This window comes from Lucilia sericata, unplaced genomic scaffold, assembly GCF_015586225.1.
Source record: "Lucilia sericata isolate MDLA Ls3-8-SP2 unplaced genomic scaffold, ASM1558622v1 Contig000327F_arrow, whole genome shotgun sequence".
In the NCBI taxonomy this organism is placed as follows: domain Eukaryota; kingdom Metazoa; phylum Arthropoda; class Insecta; order Diptera; family Calliphoridae; genus Lucilia; species Lucilia sericata.
Window position 1 is genome coordinate 77538 of NW_023994348.1, and position 21309 is coordinate 98846.

General features: G+C 31.8%; 1 protein-coding gene across 1 annotated transcript in view; it reads left to right on the forward strand.

Annotated features, from left to right (window-relative positions):
• The window catches only part of LOC119603705, a 139995-nt gene that overhangs the window by 14979 nt on the left and 103707 nt on the right, over positions 1-21309 (forward strand). The window contains exons 3-4 of the mRNA XM_037955834.1: positions 16044-18664; positions 18790-21268. Coding sequence (XP_037811762.1) covers positions 16044-18664; positions 18790-21268 — 5100 coding nt within the window. The remainder of the gene's footprint in view (positions 1-16043; positions 18665-18789; positions 21269-21309) is intronic.

Genomic DNA, 21309 nt, shown 5'->3' on the forward strand with positions numbered 1-21309 from the left:
GTATAGCACTATATCTACAGCTGTTCCCATATAACCACTCCTTCAGAAAACTACTTTCTTTGGCAATTTAAGTATCCGTCCCGAATATCCAAATTCTACTGTTACGAACATTCCCCGCCGGGGCATGTTGCCTTGATGATAAACTCTCATCTTGGTGTACTGCAATCCCGAGGTAAAGAGGTGCTACGAGTACCTCTAGTCTGCCGGGACTATAAATTTATGATGTCAAATGTATCCTCGGTCTTTCCTTAGAATGATTTGACATGGGCTCGAACCAGAGCACCACATAATCTGGTACTACGCTAGGTCAGTTGCCCGCAGGACTTGTCCTGGCAGGTTAGTTGGTTAAGGCTTCTTCGGGATCCACGTAGTGACTGTGATGCAAACCCAAATTCGCGGGAAGGGGGGGTGGATGGGCGCTCGGCTAAAAGATTGATACACGATGAAATATAAATTTTCGGTACAAACCACAGGGCAAGGCTGTGGATTAATAAAAGGTTGGACTTGTGCTGATAATGCAAAGATTGGGTATGTGATGGAGTGAGATGTACCATTCAGATACTTGCCACTAAAATAAGTCTGTTAATTAAATATAGAACTGTGTGTTCCAACCACGAATTAGGTTCCCTAGATGCTGTTGCCGAAACAACTGTAGCCATCTCAGTAGTGTGGTTGGGCGACTTTAAAAGGTTCAGGAATGGGTAAGTCTTTAGATGATGAGAATGTTTGTAGGGACACGGCATTCCTCATGACATCAATAGGCTGTTTTCTCCAGATGTTGAGTCCGCTTCTTCTATCGATTCTAACCAGTGATTGCTTTTTCCTTTGTCGGGGTTAGATTAAGCTTGACTGCTGACACCTGTTATTCACCAATGGGACTACTATGGCAAGAGATTAGATAGCTCGAGTACTCGAGCAAAGTGCAAGCATACTAGACCGGAAAGGTCTCCATAAAGGTAAATTGCCACCTGTGGGTAAGAAGCAAAAAGCTCACCCAGTGGTTGAAAAAGACCACCGTGAAATAGGTCAACACGACAGGTGTTCATGTAAAGCACTCGAGAAATATATTTTACACATTGTTATATCATCTGAAAGTCTTAAAAGTTTAACTTTAATTGTATCTTCTTACTTTTTTAAGATATTTTAATTTTAAAGCCAGAATTCAATTCAACTAAGATGAATCCTTAAGAAATTGTATAGTAGTTTTAAAAAATCCCCGGAAACTCCAAAAAGCTAGTATTTAAGCTATATTTTATGCTCCTCCATTATTATAGAATAGGGTATAACTAGACGCACCTACCACTACATATACAATCAAATAAATTAATTAAATTTTCTAAATGCCTAAAGTTGTCTATAATAAATAAAACTAAAAACAATTTTGCTGAGCTCTACTCTAAAAACAAAATAAATTTAACAAACTTTTTAAAAATTTTCAAATATTTAAAAAGTTTTTTTTTTTTATTTTAGACATATCCTATGACATTCCCCCTTCCAAACGAAAAACAAAAACACACATACATTTGGGGCTATATATAACCTTTCATTCATCTATCTATAAAGTTATTTTTCTATCTCATACACATAATAAGATATGCACTAAAGTACTGTCTAAAAATTTTTTAACAAACAGAAAAATGTTAGGTTTCTTGTTGTTAGTAGTATCTATCTATATATTAAGTATTTTGGCTGACTAGCTGGCTGTCTGTCTATCTAAAAACATACATGTATGTTGTTGCTTTTAAATTGTGTATACTGGTTGATGATGAGGTCAATAATGTGTAATAAACTACATATTCATTTTAGACAAGATAACTAGATGGCTGACTGGTCGTTTGGTTGGTTATTAGACTGGCCAAGTTGTCTAGTTAGCAGGTTGATTGAGGTTAAAAAGTTGCCAGTAACATAATTGTATGTTTATTAAACTTACAACTTTTGTAGGGAAATTTAAACTTACTCACCCTATTGTCTTCATAACAAAATATATGCATACACATACATACATATGTATATGTAAATATGTCTATTTTTCTAAACATAAGTACATACATACATACTTACTTAGTTGATAATGTTAAGTGTCAAATACACTCTCAGATTATTTAAATAAACTTGCATACAATATACTTGTGAACATACGTTACGTAGTACTATAAGTATGTATTATAAAATTTGCAAAATCCTTTAAAAAACTTTCACAAGTTTTTGTATAAGTTCACACATTTGTTCGTTCTTATATACTGTTGTATACACACATATCTAGTATAGATAGTTAAATTAACTTGAATAGTATTTAAAATTAACTGTTGATGATTTTATTTGAGTTGGTTAAAACTATTTTGTATAGCTACTTACTACGTATGAGTGTATTCGTAGTAAAATTAAGTTTTATAAAGTAATATCGTATTCACAAAAGAGAAACTTTAGGTAAATTTTGTGGAAGCATTAAGAAAAGTTTTATTACAAAATCAATATGTTGTATTGAAATAGAATTTTAATTTAAAGGAATTTGTTGTTAATAGGTAATTAAAATTTTATGTTTTAAGTAGATTTAGGCTTAAAGGTAAAGAAAGTTTGAAAAGCCAAAATCAAGAGAGAGAGAAATTAAAAAATTTACAAAAAGAGAAAACATAGAGATAATTTTTATAGAGCAAAAGATTTTTTTAATTTTCTCAAAATGAGAAATGTTTAGGAAAATTCCTTAAAAAATTTTGCGAAAATTTTCTATAGAAACGAAAATTTATCAAATATTTTGTATAAAAGAAATTATCGAAAATATTCAATTTAAAGAAATTTTATCAATTAAAAGAATATTTATCAAAAATTTTCTATAAAAAGAAAATTTATTGAAGATATTCTATAAAAAAAAATTTATTTAAAACTTTCTATAAAATGAAATTTATTTTAAAACTTTCTTTAAAAAGAACATTTTTTGAAAATTTTCTATAAAAGAAAATTTATTGAAAGTTTCCCATAAAAAGAAAATTTATGGAAAATTTCCTATAAAAAGAAAATTTATTGAAAATTTTCCATAAAAAGAAAATTTATTGAAAATTTTCCATAAAAGAAAATTTATTGAAAATTTTCCATAAAAAGAAAATTTATTGAAAATTTTCCATAAAAAGAAAATTTATTGAAAATTTTCCATAAAAAGAAAATTTATTGAAAATTTTCCATGAAAAGAAAATTTATTGAAAATTTTCTATAAAAAGAAAATTTATTGAAAATTTTCTATAAAAAAAATATTTATTGAAAATTTTCTATGGAAAAAAAATTATTCAAAATTTTCTATAAAAAGAAAATTTATTGAAAATTTCCTATAAAAAAAAAATTTATTGAAAATTTCCTATAAAAAGAAAATTTATTGAAAATTTCCTATAAAAAGAAAATTTATTGAAAATTTTCTATAAAAAAAAATTATTGAAAATTTTCTATAAAAAGAAAATTTATTGAAAATTTTCTTTAAAAAGAAAATTTATTGAATATTTTCTATAAAAAAAAAATTATTGAAAATTTTCTACAAAAAGAAAATTTATTGAAAGTTTTCTATAAAAAGAAAATTTTTTTGAAAATTATGTTATTGAAGGATTGTTATTATTACTTTTAAATATATTTAATTTATTAATGTATTATTTCCTGAATCTTATTGTACATTACATACATTTATGTTACTATATTAATCGTATATGGCCCATTGGGCTCGATTAAATAAAGACTGAAATAAATAAAAAAAAACAAAATTTATTGAAAATTTTCTTTAAAAACAAAATTTATTGAAAATTTTCTTTAAAAACAATATTTATTGAACATTTTCTTCAAAAACAAAATTTATGGAAAAATTTCTTTAAAACCAAAATTTATTAAAAATTTTCTTCAAAACAAAATTTATTAAAAATTTTCTTCAAAAATTTAAAATTTTCTGTTAAAACAAAATTTACTGAAAATTTTCCTTAAAAATTAAATTTTTTAAAAATTTTCTTTAAAACCAAAATTTATCAAAAATTTCCTGTAAAACAAAATATATCGAAAATTTTCTAAAAACATTTTTTTGTAAATTTTATGTTTATCTCGACATTACGAAATATTTAGTATAATTAAATGTTTTTTACCAAAAACTATTTACCAACTTAAAAAATTCCCCAACCAATAATCAAGTGATCAAGTAATTAATTAATTCTTCCACAAACTCACACTCCAGCAAATAAAACCAACAACAACAAAAATTTAAATAAACTAAAATTAACTAAAAAAAAACCCTGAAAAGATTATAGAACTATTCTCAGTTGGTCATAAAATTAATTTGTATGTCCCTTCTAATTCCTTAGATGTTTTCATTAACTTTATTTGCAGAGTGTGTGGTAATGTGGCCAACAAGTTTTTTATTGTTATTTATGTTTACAACTATATATTGACTATATGCCAATGATGGTGATGATGACATTCCATGCAACATGAAATATCTTGTGGTTTATTTTCCACAACATTTTCTAAAGTTGCGTTTTAAGCTAAAATAAAAAAAATAGAAAAAAACTCGCAGCTAATACAAAACTTTTACTTACTAGCTGACAAATATCCTGCAGCAGTAACATAAGAATCTCATAACAAAAAAATAAATATATCTACTTGCAATTGCAACTACAATGTTGTTATAAGCTCTATACATAGAAATATGTAGAACAAAATAAAAAATATTGTTGTTTTAAGCCATAAGGGTAAATGCTAAGAAAAACATAAAACTTTTCTCTGTTAGAGCTTTAGATTGGAATGGGATTTTGATTAGACTTTTTGGAAAAAGAGCGAGAGAGAGGGAAAAACAGCAAACAAGTAGAAGATGAAGAAGACTTTAAGTACATCCGTAAAAAAATATTTTTTGCTTTATTTTCTTGCATTGTGAATCAATTTACCATGCCACATACAAGCATACAATACACTCTAACATACAATATTTCATATTTGTTTGTAGAGCCTCTACTGTTTCTTCATTTGCTCCTATTACAATTTAACAAGTTCTAGATAAGAATAAATAAAATGCTACAGTTTATACATATGTATGTATGTATGTATATCTATACATGCAACACTTACTCATATATGAATAATACTTATTTCAAGTTGAATTCCCTCTTTGTGTATGAATGTTTGTATGAAGTTTTCAGTAGTATTACAACTATTTTTTAATTAAATTTATACTATTCTACATTTTATTCACAAGTTGTATGTTGATGGTAAAAAACGAATTTTTACATAATTTTAGTTATAGAGAAAGGGTGTTAGAAATAGGAAATCATATATTGGCAATATTAACAGATAGGACAGCTCTGCAGTCCTAGAACTAAACTAGAACTGAACTAGAACTGAACTAGAACTGAACTAGAACTGAACTAGAACTGAACTAGAACTGAACTAGAACTGAACTAGAACTGAACTAGAACTGAACTAGAACTGAATTAGAACTGAACTAGAACTGAACTAGAACTGAACTAGAACTGAACTAGAACTGAACTAGAACTGAACTAGAACTGAACTAGAACTGAACTAGAACTGAACTAGAACTGAACTAGAACTGAACTAGAACTGAACTAGAACTGAACTAGAACTGAACTAGAACTGAACTAGAACTGAACTAGAACTGAACTAGAACTGAACTAGAACTGAACTAGAACTGAACTAGAACTGAACTAGAACTGAACTAGAACTGAACTAGAACTGAACTAGAACTGAACTAGAACTGAACTAGAACTGAACTAGAACTGAACTAGAACTGAACTAGAACTGAACTAGAACTGAACTAGAACTGAACTAGAAACTGAACTAGAACTGAACTAGAACTGAACTAGAACTGAACTAGAACTACTGAACTAGAACTGAACTAGAACTGAACTAGAACTGAACTAGAACTGAACTAGAACTGAACTAGAACTGAACTAGAACTGAACTAGAACTGAACTAGAACTGAACTAGAACTGAACTAGAACTGAACTAGAACTGAACTAGAACTGAACTAGAACTGAACTAGAACTGAACTAGAACTGAACTAGAACTGAACTGAACTAGAACTGAACTGAACTAGAACTGAACTGAACTAGAACTGAACTAGAACTGTACTAGAACTGAACTAGAACTGAACTAGAACTGAACTAGAACTGAACTAGAACTGAACTAGAACTGAACTAGAACTGAACTAGAACTGAACTAGAACTGAACTAGAACTGAACTAGAACTGAACTAGAACTGAACTAGAACTGAACTAGAACTGAACTAGAACTGAACTAGAACTGAACTAGAACTGAACTAGAACTGAACTAGAACTGAACTAGAACTGAACTAGAACTGAACTAGAACTGAACTAGAACTGAACTAGAACTGAACTAGAACTGAACTAGAACTGAACTAGAACTGAACTAGAACTGAACTAGAACTGAACTAGAACTGAACTAGAACTGAACTAGAACTGAACTAGAACTGAACTAGAACTGAACTAGAACTGAACTAGAACTGAACTAGAACTGAACTAGAACTGAACTAGAACTGAACTAGAACTGAACTAGAACTGAACTAGAACTGAACTAGAACTGAACTAGAACTGAACTAGAACTGAACTAGAACTGAACTAGAACTGAACTAGAACTGAACTAGAACTGAACTAGAACTGAACTAGAACTGAACTAGAACTGAACTAGAACTGAACTAGAACTGAACTAGAACTGAACTAGAACTGAACTAGAACTGAACTAGAACTGAACTAGAACTGAACTAGAACTGAACTAGAACTGAACTAGAACTGAACTAGAACTGAACTAGAACTGAACTAGAACTGAACTAGAACTGAACTAGAACTGAACTAGAACTGAACTAGAACTGAACTAGAACTGAACTAGAACTGAACTAGAACTGAACTAGAACTGAACTAGAACTAGAACTGAACTAGAACTGAACTAGAACTGAACTAGAACTGAACTAGAACTGAACTAGAACTGAACTAGAACTGAACTAGAACTGAACTAGAACTGAACTAGAACTGAACTAGAACTGAACTAGAACTGAGCTAGTACTGAACTAGAACTGAACTACTACTGAACTAGAATCAAAAAAAAAATATTAAGATTTTTGTTTAACTATTAGTCAAGAAACATCGTTAAACAAATAAGGAAAAAAACTGAAAGTTTCAACTAAAATAACTTAAACCGGTTGCAATTTAAAAATATTTTATTACAAAAAATAAATTTTGTTCATTCATTTAAGTATTCGTTTATGGATCATTTTACAACCAAACATAACTAAATTTAACAACACTTTTAGTTGAACCTACAAAGCAGCATATAATTCCCCAATTCTCCTCTAAAACATTAATTTGAAAATCATAAACTAAATTTATGTCCATTTGCCAAAATTGTAGCACTATAAAATATAAGAACTCTACTCATTTTTATTGGGTTTACAATAAAATCCTACACATGCACCCAACCATCCATAACACAAACATAAACAAACTATTCAAAATCAATTTCCTTAACATACATACATACGTCTTACACGCATATACATATAAAACTTATAAACAAATTTTTGTAATTCAACTAAAAGGTCAATTTTGAAGAAAAAGTATTTTCATTCATTCAACCATCTAAATATTTTGAATAATTTATGAGCCATGATAGTGATAATGCGAGTATTATATTAAATCAACAACACACAAACACATACACACTTTTTATTATATAAATTCTCATAAATACGTAATGTTTCATAATATTTGTTTTTACCCCCGCATTTAGTCATGTGTGCTGTTGCTATTGTAGCCATTTCGTTTAAAAAAGCTAATCCTGTAAAATATTTAAAACCATATTGTATGTAATTTGCTTTATGCCTTTTCGATTCTAGGCATTTTTCTATTTTTTAATACTTTTTATACGTTTTTATTTTATTTTTTAACATATTTGAAGTAAAGTTAACAAAATCATATGTACAAATGAAAATAAAAATGATAGAAACAAGTTTTATTAATTTTGAGTTGGGTTGTAGTGGATTTTTGGGTACTCTATTATTTAAAGCAAAAATTGAATTAGAACTAGGAAGAGAACTAGAAAATAACTAGAACTGAACTGGAACAGAATTAGAACTGAACTAGAACTGAACTAAAATAGAACTAGAGCAGACCTAGAACAGAACTAGAACAGAACTAGAACAGAACTAGAACAGAACTAGAACAGAACTAGAACAGAACTAGAACAGAACTAGAACAGAACTAGAACAGAACTAGAACAGAACTAGAACAGAACTAGAACAGAACTAGAACAGAACTAGAACAGAACTAGAACAGAACTAGAACAGAACTAGAACAGAACTAGAACAGAACTAGAACAGAACTAGAACAGAACTAGAACAGAACTAGAACAGAACTAGAACAGAACTAGAACAGAACTAGAACAGAACTAGAACAGAACTAGAACTAGAACTAGAACAGAACTAGAACAGAACTAGAATAGAACTAGAACAGAACTAGAACAGAACTAGAACAGAACTAGAACAGAACTAGAACAGAACTAGAACAAACTAGCAGAACTAGAACAGAACTAGAACAACTAGAACAGAACTAGAACAGAACTAGAACAGAACTAGAACAGAACTAGAACAAACTAGAACAGAACTAGAACAGAACTAGAACAGAACTAGAACAAACTAGAACAGAACTAGAACAGAACTAGAACAGAACTAGAACAGAACTAGAACAGAACTAGAACAGAACTAGAACAGAACTAGAACAGAACTAGAACAGAACTAGAACAGAACTAGAACAGAACTAGAACAGAACTAGAACAGAACTAGAACAGAACTAGAACAGAACTAGAACAGAACTAGAACAGAACTAGAACAGAACTAGAACAGAACTAGAACAGAACTAGAACAGAACTAGAACAGAACTAGAACAGAACTAGAACAGAACTAGAACAGAACTAGAACAGAACTAGAACAGAACTAGAACAGAACTAGAACAGAACTAGAACAGAACTAGAACAGAACTAGAACAGAACAGAACTAGAACAGAACTAGAACAGAACTAGAACAGAACTAGAACATAACTAGAACAGAACTAGAACAAAACTTTAAGTGACCTGAACAAACCGCATAATGAATAGAAATGCTCCCCTTTATAACTACACTAGAAAGCGCAAAAAAAGTGTAATGTACATATGAATGTATTTCTATAACGCACAATTGATGTTGTTTTATGGCTAAAATGTGAACGGCATGTGCAAAAAGGCCTACAACACGCATTTAACATCTTTTAACTATGAAAATATATGTTAGAATAAATACACGTACCATACAGCACACATATGTATGTATGTATATCGCCAATACTAAAAGTTATGTAAACAAAAATGCGTATGTGGTTGAAATGGTTGTAATAGTGGTAAAATTTAACCGCTTTACAGCACATTTACATTTCACTTTATTGATTAAAAAAAATCCTGCTTTTTTTACACAGCCTCATAGTATCAATTGAAAAATATACAAATATGCAATATTATGAACGTTCCTTTCTGTATATACACATACATATGTACATAGGTTTGTTTAAGCTTTTGTGTGTGTTCTAGGTCCATTTGCTCTCTATGGGTATATAATTTTATAGTTTCATTTATGAAACCAATTATCCTTTTTTTCTGTCTTCCAACAACTGCTGCTCTTACTGGTTTTATATACATATATATTTTTGCAACATTCCTATCTACGTGCTAACCACAAATTATTGTTGGGTGAGATGTAGGAGACATAAAATCTGAAATATAGCACGCACTTATAATAAAGGAAAAACTATATGAATATTTTCGTACCCTACCAGCAGCCCTTTATGATTTATTTATAGATTTAAATATGATTAAAATTCTACTATAAACCTAACAACACTTCTTACGGGAAATTATATGTTTATTTTATTTTTTTATTTCAATTTAATTACATTAAAACTATTTTATATATATTTATTTTTGATTAGATATTGTGTGTATGTGTTTTTTTTTTTTTTTTTTTTCAAAGAAACACATGACTGTGTGTCGGTCGTATGCTGCTATGAAAATATGTTCTCTTGATTTTTAATAGTTTTGTGTGTCATTAATTTAAAAATAGCCAAAAAATCATTAGCAAACTGCCAAACTAAAAAAGAATAATCTAAATTATAGAAATTTTGTGGGGTCTATTTTTGGACGCTTTAATATGTTTGTATATTTTTTTATAAACACAAAATTTAGAGTAGAAAAAAATTAAATAACTTTTTATAAGTTATACAGACACATGTTAGATATTAAAATTAGTAATTTACTTATAAAATTTGAAACCATTTTTTTAAATATATGAAAATATTGGACTATATTAGACCTACGATCAAAGCATAAATTTTACTATAAAAGATGATCTTAGATTAAAGCCAACAAAACTAATATTTTGCTATATAAAGATCAACGATCAAAGCTAAACTTTTACTTTGTAAAGATCGACCGTCAAAGAGTATATTTATCCTTATTAAGCTAATATTTTTTTTATATGATAAACCAACACTCTGGGGATATACTTATACCCCTATAAATGCAGTGCATCGTGTTATTAGAAAATTAAGATGAAAGATGGAGGGAAGAGAAATTAGTGTTTGTATGTGTGAATTAAGTATCAATGTTGTGAAATAAAGGTGTATGGGGGAGGAAAGTGAGGAAATTGTTTGTTAATGTTTGACCTAAATTGACGAATATTATATTCTACTGGGAAGGAAGAATGTTCCACAAACGTATGATTCGTCCAAAAAATGAATTTTACCTATAATGGGAAGTGCGTTCAGTGATCCAGTCGATAGTGTGGATAAGATCTAAGTGAAAGTCTTGTATGGCGACTAAAAGCGGTCTTGTCCATAGACAGTGTCCATAGAAATATCTACAGAGTAAGGACGTTTCGTCTATGCACTAGGGAATCCATAGAATCAGTGACAACTTCATCGTCTATAAGATACACTGCTCTTTTTTGTATCCTGTCAAGCAATTCAAGAATAGTCCTTGAGGCTGCGGCCCATACATAGGTATTATATTCCATTTTAGGTCGGATGGTATAAATACGGAGCAGATTGGAGGCAGAGAAGTATTTTCTACAACGTCTTAAGCAAACCAAACATTTAAATGCTTCTTTTGCTATTTCAAAGATATGACGGTTGCATCGTATATCATGATTGTATGGTTGTATCCAGAATCGAAACGACGTCCGATCCATCGATGTTCACATCATTCATGCGGAGGTTGGGTAAAAGAGGCGTTTCAAGCCGTTTATGAGTCAATGAGCAGTATTGGGTTTTGAGGGCATTGAAATGCACACAATACAATTTACCCCACGCGGATAGGGTTTTAGGTCTCGGTTTAGATAGTCAACCATATTAAATCTGGTGAGATTAACCTCGGATGAATCAGGTCTATGGTCATAAGAATATGAATGACATATATTGCTGTCTTCCGCAAATTAAAAAGAGAGTTGAAGAAAGAATAAAGCCCTGAGGATCTCCAGAATTTAGTATATGATCTTTAGAACATGTCCCCTTTATAAATACACTTATATTTGGCCCGCGAAGAAAATTTGAGATAAAAAGGGAAAATACCTTTCCTGCAAATCAGAGCATCATACTCGATCAAATGAATTTGAAATGTCCAATGCCACTACTCTGCTATCACCCATGCGGCGAATTGATCAGCACCACTATTCAGAGAGAAGAGCCATTAAGTCTCCAGTAGATCGACCAGTACAAATATCAATGAAAAAAGCCAAAATTACGATATAAAAATCAACGAAGAAATCCAAATTTTTACTACAACCAGTAGAGAACAAATTTTGTGATATAAAGATCTACTGTAAAGAGATTTAGATGTCGCCGATTTGAATTGATCTAATCTGCCCCTCATCAGAAGATCAACCAGATCTTGTTTGAATGATAATAATCCTTAAAAAAAGAGAACATTTTAGTGCAATTTAAAAAATGTGAAAATATAATATTTAGAAAAATACTGGAAGAGTATATGCAGTCATGGGCTTGAAAGCCTTTTATCCTCAAAGATATATACATGTACTTACTACTTTTTTTTAAGAAAAAAAAACCTAAAATTATGCTAAATTACTAAAAGCCCCTAAAGGTAGACAATATTTTTCTTTTAAAATTTCCTATAAAACCTTATTTCCCTTTATGATACATTCATTTCTTTTTATTAAAATACTTTATTTAAAGCCTTTCAAATTGCTGCAAAAGGTTGATAAATTGTTTTTTAAACTGATTTACCTTGTCTGCTTATTTTTATTTATTTTTTTTTTTTTGCAATTTTTTTTTCAATTTATATACAATGCCAAAAATCAAGAGAAAAACAACATGTTCGAAAAAAAAACTATATTCAAAAAATTCTTCATTTGAACAACAGCTGCTAATTTCAATGTTGTTCGTAAATCTCACAAACATAGAAAAAAATATTTATGTGTTTCGTTTTTATTTGTATTTTATTTTAATTTAATAAATCTTCAATCGTCAGCAAACATATGCCCACACAAGCAGGGATGGGAAGCACAAAAGGAATATTTTAAATATAAACAAAATTTTAATTAAAAATATATATAGTTTTTAAGCTATTAACTTCCATATAAATCTTTAACTCTTAAAACTAATTCTTTCAGATATAAAATTCTATTTGTGCTCTAACTAAGCACATCCACTAAAATTTTTCTTTTTCATTTCAAATTTTTACAAATCTTAATACAATCCCTTCCCTGTTATTCAAAATGTGTTTTATTTGTCGGTTTCTAATTTGTATACACACGTACAACACAAAATATGTATATTTCATATGAATGTACGTACATAAAAATGTATGAATGTTTGTATTTTTCATGTACAAATTATTTGTGTTTTTTTTTTACACATTTCCAAGTAACATACAGAATTTATTCATTAATTTAATTGTAGTGTGTATGTGCGTGTGCTGTTAATTTCTTTTCTAGCTATAGTCTCTATCTGTATACATTTTTTCTGTTGATTTCTGTGTGTAGTTTTAATTAATTTAAGTAGTGTTTTGAGGAAAATTTCATTTCAATTTGATAAATAAACACTAAAAATAAAAATTGCATACTAGTATATACTTTTTTATTACTCGTAATTAAAATTAAAATGCTGCAAAATGCGTTAACAACATATGGCTATTTATTTTATTTTAGTAGAACTTAATATTTCGAGGAAAATTTATTATACTAATATTTATTATAGTAAATTTAATAATCCTAATGCAAAATTTATATGAAAGTTAATAAAACAAGTTTTTGTTTAATTCACGAAAGTTGTGCATTTACTTTGAGAGAATCTATTTGAAAAAAAATTTACTTCAGATGCAATATTGAGAATCCTTGAGATTTGTTGAAGGTGTGAAAAGTCAACAGTCCCGTCTATAATATTATCTATAGTCTAGTCTATAGGTTAATCTACAGTCTATGCAATAGTCTATAGTCTAGTCTATAGTCTAGTCTATAGTCTAGTCTATAGTCTAGTCTATAGTCTAGTCTATAGTCTAGTCTATAGTCTAGTCTATAGTCTAGTCTATAGTCTAGTCTATAGTCTAGTCTATAGTCTAGTCTATAGTCTAGTCTATAGTCTAGTCTATAGTCTAGTCTATAGTCTAGTCTATAGTCTAGTCTATAGTCTAGTCTATAGTCTAGTCTATAGTCTAGTCTATAGTCTAGTCTATAGTCTAGTCTAGTCTATAGTCTAGTCTATAGTCTAGTCTATGTCTAGTCTAGTCTAGTCTATAGTCTAGTCTATAGTCTAGTCTATAGTCTAGTCTATAGTCTAGTCTATAGTCTAGTCTATAGTCTAGTCTATAGTCTAGTCTATAGTCTAGTCTATAGTCTAGTCTATAGTCTAGTCTAATCTAGTCTATAGTCTAGTCTATAGTCTAGTCTATAGTCTAGTCTATAGTCTAGTCTATAGTCTAGTCTATAGTCTAGTCTATGTCTAGTCTATAGTTAGTCTATAGTCTAGTCTATAGTCTAGTCTATAGTCTAGTCTATAGTCTAGTCTACTAGTCTAGTCTATAGTCTAGTCTATAGTCTAGTCTATAGTCTAGTCTATAGTCTAGTCTATAGTCTTAGTCTATAGTCTAGTCTATAGTCTAGTCTAAGTCTCGTCTAGTAGTCTTAGTCTATAGTCTAGTCTATAGTCCTAGTCTATAGTCTAGCTCTATAGTCTAGCTATAGTCTAGTCTATAGTCTAGTCTAGTAGTCTATAGTCTAGTCTATAGTCTAGTCTATAGTCTAGTCTATAGTATAGTCTATAGTTCTAGTCTATAGTCTAGTCTAGTCTAGTCTATAGTCTAGTCTATAGTCTAGTCTATAGTCTAGTCTATAGTCTAGTCTATAGTCTAGTCTATAGTCTAGTCTATAGTCTAGTCTATAGTCTAGTCTATAGTCTAGTCTATAGTCTAGTCTATAGTCTAGTCTATAGTCTAGTCTATAGTCTAGTCTATAGTCTAGTCTATAGTCTAGTCTATAGTCTAGTCTATAGTCTAGTCTATAGTCTAGTCTATAGTCTAGTCTATAGTCTAGTCTATAGTCTAGTCTATAGTCTAGTCTATAGTCTAGTCTATAGTCTAGTCTATAGTCTAGTCTATAGTCTAGTCTATAGTCTAGTCTATAGTCTAGTCTATAGTCTAGTCTATAGTCTAGTCTATAGTCTAGTCTATAGTCTAGTCTATAGTCTAGTCTATAGTCTAGTCTATAGTCTAGTCTATAGTCTAGTCTATAGTCTAGTCTATAGTCTAGTCTATAGTCTAGTCTATAGTCTAGTCTATAGTCTAGTCTATAGTCTAGTCTATAGTATAGTCTATAGTCTAGTCTATAGTCTAGTCTATAGTCTAGTCTATAGTCTAGTCTATAGTCTAGTCTATAGTCTAGTCTATAGTCTAGTCTATAGTCTAGTCTATAGTCTAGTCTATAGTCTAGTCTATAGTCTAGTCTATAGTCTAGTCTATAGTCTAGTCTATAGTCTAGTCTATAGTCTAGTCTATAGTCTAGTCTATAGTCTATAGTCTAGTCTATAGTCTAGTCTATAGTCTAGTCTATAGTCTAGTCTATAGTCTAGTCTATAGTCTAGTCTATAGTTTAGTCTATAGTCTAGTCTATAGTCTAGTCTATAGTCTAATGACTAATCAATTTGAATTTATATAACACGTTATTAGAAATACCTTATTAGACTACTTCTATGTAATCCAGACGATATGTAGTAATCATTGAAAAGTATGTTGTTAAGTAAGTAGTTGCAATTAAAAGCCAATACCCAGTTTTTGCTGGGATACTTATATTAAGTATTTATTTATATTATGTAGTTTTATTTTAAAATTTATTAAAAAAAATTTAACAAATTGATTTACTTTAAAAATAAATCAAATCAATTTGCTGATTGTTAGACTTCATGAGAATCATTAAGAAATATGTATATATCAAGCTATATAATATTTGAGCTTCTTTTAAAAAGAATATAATTTATAACAAAAAGTTTTCAAAAAAATATGATCATAACTAAAAGATTATTCAAAAAAAATCCCATTATGCAGAAGAATTCATACAAAAAAATATATTGAATATAATTTTCAACTTTATAAATCTTCTATACTAATAAGCAAAAAAATTAAAGAATTAAGTATAAAACATTTGGAAACTTAGTACCAACATATAACACATTTTGAAATGGGACATTGAAATTTAAAATTACAACAAAAAATGTCTAACAAAAGCCAAGTTTATTATGCTGGTAGTATAAAAAATTGGCATATTAAAATAAAAAATCTTACTGCAGGATACACAAAAAAAGGACACACATACACACGCACAACAAAATGAAATTTTCCTTAAAACGAGCATTAAAAAGTGGTATATTTTTAAAAATGAATAATAAATTTATCTCTACGTGTTTGTGAATGTCCTTTTGAAAATAAAAATGTAATGAAAAATAAAAAAAATAAAAAATGATGAATCAAAAGAAATGTTTGAGCCATCATTAAAAACAGAAAGACAAAGTCGCTCTAGACAACGTTTTTATTACCAGCGACCACATACACCGGTGCATCAACATCAATTGGAACAAATCAAAACGCAATACTTAAGCCATCAGCACGATATAACAATTGACCGTGATACAGTTTTAAAGATAAATCGCCTGGCAACACGAAGAAATTTACATAAACGTGAACACAGCTGGCCACCGACAACAATGACAGCAACTGGATGTATTGTCAACAACAATGAACTACTAAAGAATGTTGATGAAAAGGGAAAAATATTAAGTCCACAGCAGCAGCAGCATATACGCAGTACTTCGCACGACAATGCGTTACAATTTGATGAAACTGTTTGTAAACGTCATGGCATTGATGTTATACGGGAAAAATTCAATAGTCCCACTAGAATAATTGAACCCACTGCCCAAGAGGTTAGACAAAGAAGGCAGCAACAACGTAAGTTACAGCAACAAAAACAACAACACCAAAAGCAGCAGCCACAACAACAGCAACAAACTAGAAGTCGAAGTGATGATGCTGGAGGTGGAGTTGATGGTCTTGGTGGGGAAGTTGCAAAGAAAAAACCTAAACAAATGATTAATCTGTTGAAACATGAAGAGCTATTGAGAAAAAATTCCCCCAATAAATCAGCCACTATGACGGACACCAGAGCTAATGCCCAAAGGACCACGAATGAAAATGATGCAGTGGAAAAAAATAATGAAAACCTACCTGGACAGCAAACAACTAGTGACAAATCAACTGAAATGGAATGTGACAAAAACATAAAGGCCAAAGATGAAGCCGAAGATGAACTATTTAAAACCACTACTTTGCCAGTGGCTAAAGGCTTTTCTCATCCCGAAACTAAGGCAGCCGATGAAGATATAGGTTTAGTGGAACCCAAAAGACAATATTATGAACAATTATGTTCCAGCAAGAAATGGCATAGTTATGAAAATCTTTTGGCTGCAGCAAGTGGAAAGCCAGTCTTAAGCAAACCCTTAGCTCCGCAAATGCACAGACGTCAAGCTTATTCCCTAGAGAGAGGACGCGAAGCACGCCAACACAAACAATTGCCACCACAAAAGCCCAGAATTTCACCCAAACTACAAAGACGTTCTATGAAACTAGCTACTGAGATAAAGATTTCATATGATGCCGATGCCCAGCAACATAATATACAAGTTAAATCCTTAAATCAACCCAAAAAGCCGCAAACTGCAGCAACAGTCCCAACCACTACCCTTGATGACTTAGAGCATATACCCTTACCGGCTACACCAGATAAATGCCGTACTGTACCAGTGACTGTAGAACAAAATGGTGAACAACACAAAGAATTTGATGCAAAAACAAAGTCCTTAAAAGACCAACAAATTTATGACGATTCATGTATATATTTAAGATCCATAGATTTACAGGATAATACCATAGCTTATATACCAGCTGCCATAACAATTGTGCCCTCACCAACGGAGGAAATAATGCAACATTGGATGGAATCCAGTAACCTTAAGGCCAACATTAAAGGGGTTAATGATATTGAGACAGCAGACAGCAGCAATACAACAAGCAATGATTTGCAGAATGAAAAAAATGAAAATTTAATATCAATGTTAAAACAGGAATCTGTTAAATCAGCAGTAAAGCCGGAGGGTATTAAACAACAACAGAGGCACAAGCAACAACAAAATGACAAACATGAAGCTGGCGTTGAAACGAAAGCAGAGACAGACACGTATGTGACACGCTTGCCAAGCACACCCAACGGCATACAGCTAACACGTCAAACTAGTGTCAACACTAAACGTAGCAGCAACAACAACGAAGACAACAAAATATCCACTACCTCACCGATGACAATTGAAACAGCAAAAACACACGCAACTATACAGCCAAAACAACAACAACATGAATCTCAAGCTCCAGGGGTTAAGCATTCAAATGCAACAGCAACAACAGAATGTAATAAAACTGCAAAAGAAGTTGACAAACCAGAGCAACAAGGTGTTTACTATACAGATGGTGAATTTATATATGGTCCCTATGATCCTTATAATGGAGCACCACTTGCCAATGCCACGGTACGTTCCTTAGAAGCTGAACAGCAACAAAAACAACAACAGCAGCAGCAGTTATATCAAGAATCGAACCAAATTAAAAAAGATATTGAAGCGGAAACAAAAACTCAGCATAAAAATGAGATTGCCAATCTAACAGCAAAATATGAACATATACAGAAATCCATAAACGAACACCTAAGGCAAATTGATGCATATATTGAAAATGCTAAAGCGGCATTAAAATCCACCATAGCAACTGGCAATAAACCGGAGTCATCTTCTCCCTCTTCGCCTCATATTTCTGAAAAGGACCGACATTTAACTGCACAACCACAATTACACTATGAAAATAACTTAAAGTCACCACCAAACGAAACCCCTTTAAAGGAAATTTTAAGAAAAATCACTAACATCATGCAGGAAGTGAAACCTTTACACCGGAACCAAAAAGCTAACAAACAGGAAATATACATGCATGAACCTACAACTGGCAATGCACAACAAGATGGAGAAGAAAATATGCCTATAGTGGATAAAGTTTTAATGGATCTAAATATGTTGACCAAACATTTAACAGAATTTGATAAGACTACCAGTCAAGAGCTTAAACCAATTATGGAACAACTTCAACAAACACCACTGGACTTGCAATTTGAAACGAGACCTACTGCAACAACAGCCTCACATGTTCTTATAACAGAAGAGACAACAAACAAAGAAAATTCATTGGAAACAGCAAAAAATCAACAGCTCAAAGAAGTAAAAACTATACAATTACCACCGCCGCCGCCACCACCACTACCTCCTTCTCCTTCAAAACCAAACAAGAGAAACCAAGAAAAGAACATATTGGAGATGAGCAATTATTGGTCAATGACAAGCTAATAACAACAGCTCAAATACAAAGTCAGCAACATACACCAGTGACGTCAAATTTTCTACAAAAAGAAATGACAATGTCAGCGTTAACGCCGAAGGATAAGGCAGAAGATACTACCACCACCACCGCTACCAAGGATAAAATGAAGAATTTCGTTTATGGTTTTATAACAGCACGACATGAGCAGGAACAACTTGTCGGGCAAGTAATTGACACACTGGAAAAGTTGGAAAATGAAACGAAAGAAAATCTAGTTAACATACACGTACCACCTGCACCTGATGATGAGCAGATCAAATCAAATTTAAATCAACAAACACCAACATCACCATCAAGCTCAACATCAAACACACAAACAAAAAAGGAAGAGGATAAAGCAATAATGCAAAATTGCAACATTTCCGTTTTGGCAAATGCCTCTGGCAAAGATGCTTGTAATCATGACAATCATGATCCAAAATCAACTAAAGGTAATGAATCTCAGCTGAAATTGCATATTAAGGATTTTGCTGACAAAATAGCTGATAAGCAATTTCAAAAATATGACAACCAACCACCAACGAAGAATACCAATGATGTGGTCAACACTAACAGTAATAATAACAAACCTGGCCAAAGGCATCATATAACAACAGCACATGAACATAATAATAAACATGTAAGTTCTCATCATCAGGACGATGACGTTGCTATTCCTGATGAGGATGACAAGGATAATAAAATAAAGAAGATGATGGAACAGGAGCAACATCAAGAGGAGGAAGGTGATAGTAATCGTAGCAGTGCCAGTGAATTAAGTAACACTTATAAATCCTCCTATGAACTTCCTAGTCCATATGTAACAGTGCGTCAAATATCCTGGGAGGATGTTCAGGCAACAACCACACAAACACCTACAAACTTTACTACTAATCAGAAACAAAGTGAGAAAGTTGAAACTGCTATAGCAGCAGTATCAACACCAAAACATGACATACCAAATGCACAAATATGTTCAAAATCTCCAGTAACATTTTGTGCGAAGACTGCAACATTTACGCCGGTACCGCCAGTCACGACAAGTGGTCACGTTGAAATGCAATCAACGACAACATTAAAAACACGCATACAAACTAGAAAACAACCATCACCACCAACACAGCAGCCGCAACAACACGACCTTACCCACATTACTGCAGATGAGGGTAGAAAATATCCAGCTCCCCTAATTGAGCCCCATTTGCCAACACGTTCAACATCACCGTTTGGTTTAAATGCCATCGAATTGCCCTTTAAACAACGACGATCACCCTCAGTGTCACCCACACGTCTACGTAAAATAAGAATTGCTCAGGATGCCTTAGCTTCTAGTGCAACCAGAAAATATCCATCACCATTAGTTGAACCTCATTTGCCAACACGAGCCACATCACCATTTGGTCTAAATGCAGTTGAAATGAAAAATGTAAAACGTTCAGCATCAACATCACCCAAACGCACCCAGCATACACAACTGCGAACATCGCCTAGAACAGTTGATGAAATGGCCATACGTAAGTATCCAGCTCCACTAGCAGAGCCTCATGTACCTACACGAGCAGCCTCACCATTTGGTCTAAATGCCGTGGATGTTTTTCATTTAACAAGAGCCACAACGCCAATGCCATCATATGGACTGGAGGTCAAGTACGATGAAGATGAGCAGGAACAAGACTATAACGATGATGATGAACATGAAGATAAACCCATATCACCTATACGTAAATATCCACCAGCACTAATTGAGCCGCATGTACCAACACGAGCTGCATCACCATTTGGCTTAAATGCTGTAGAGACAAAACAAAAAGCTCAACGTCACCGTACACCTTCGCCAGCACGTGGACATCACTATCATCATCCACATTCACATCAAGCGGCAACTTCGAAATCACCCTCCACTGCCACTGACAGTTGCAACAAGACAATCGCTTATGTGCCACAGGTGGAAGGTCATAATATTGGTTTACTAGTACGCTCTAGTACTCCAGCACCCTACTCTCATACAGACACCACCTCTCAGACAACACGTCTTCAAAGTGAGATAAATGCAACAAAGACCTCATATGATTATGCCACGATGACTGCCCGAGATATCAGTGGTAATAAGTACTGTGCGAGAAATGATATGGGACGTGATGCTGCCAACGAAAACGACTACATCTCCGTCGTAGTCACCGATGATGATGAAGCGACATGTGATGAATTACAACGCATTAATACAATTGGCTCAACCAAACAAGGTAATAGCAAATATCATCATCATCCTTATTACCAAACAACA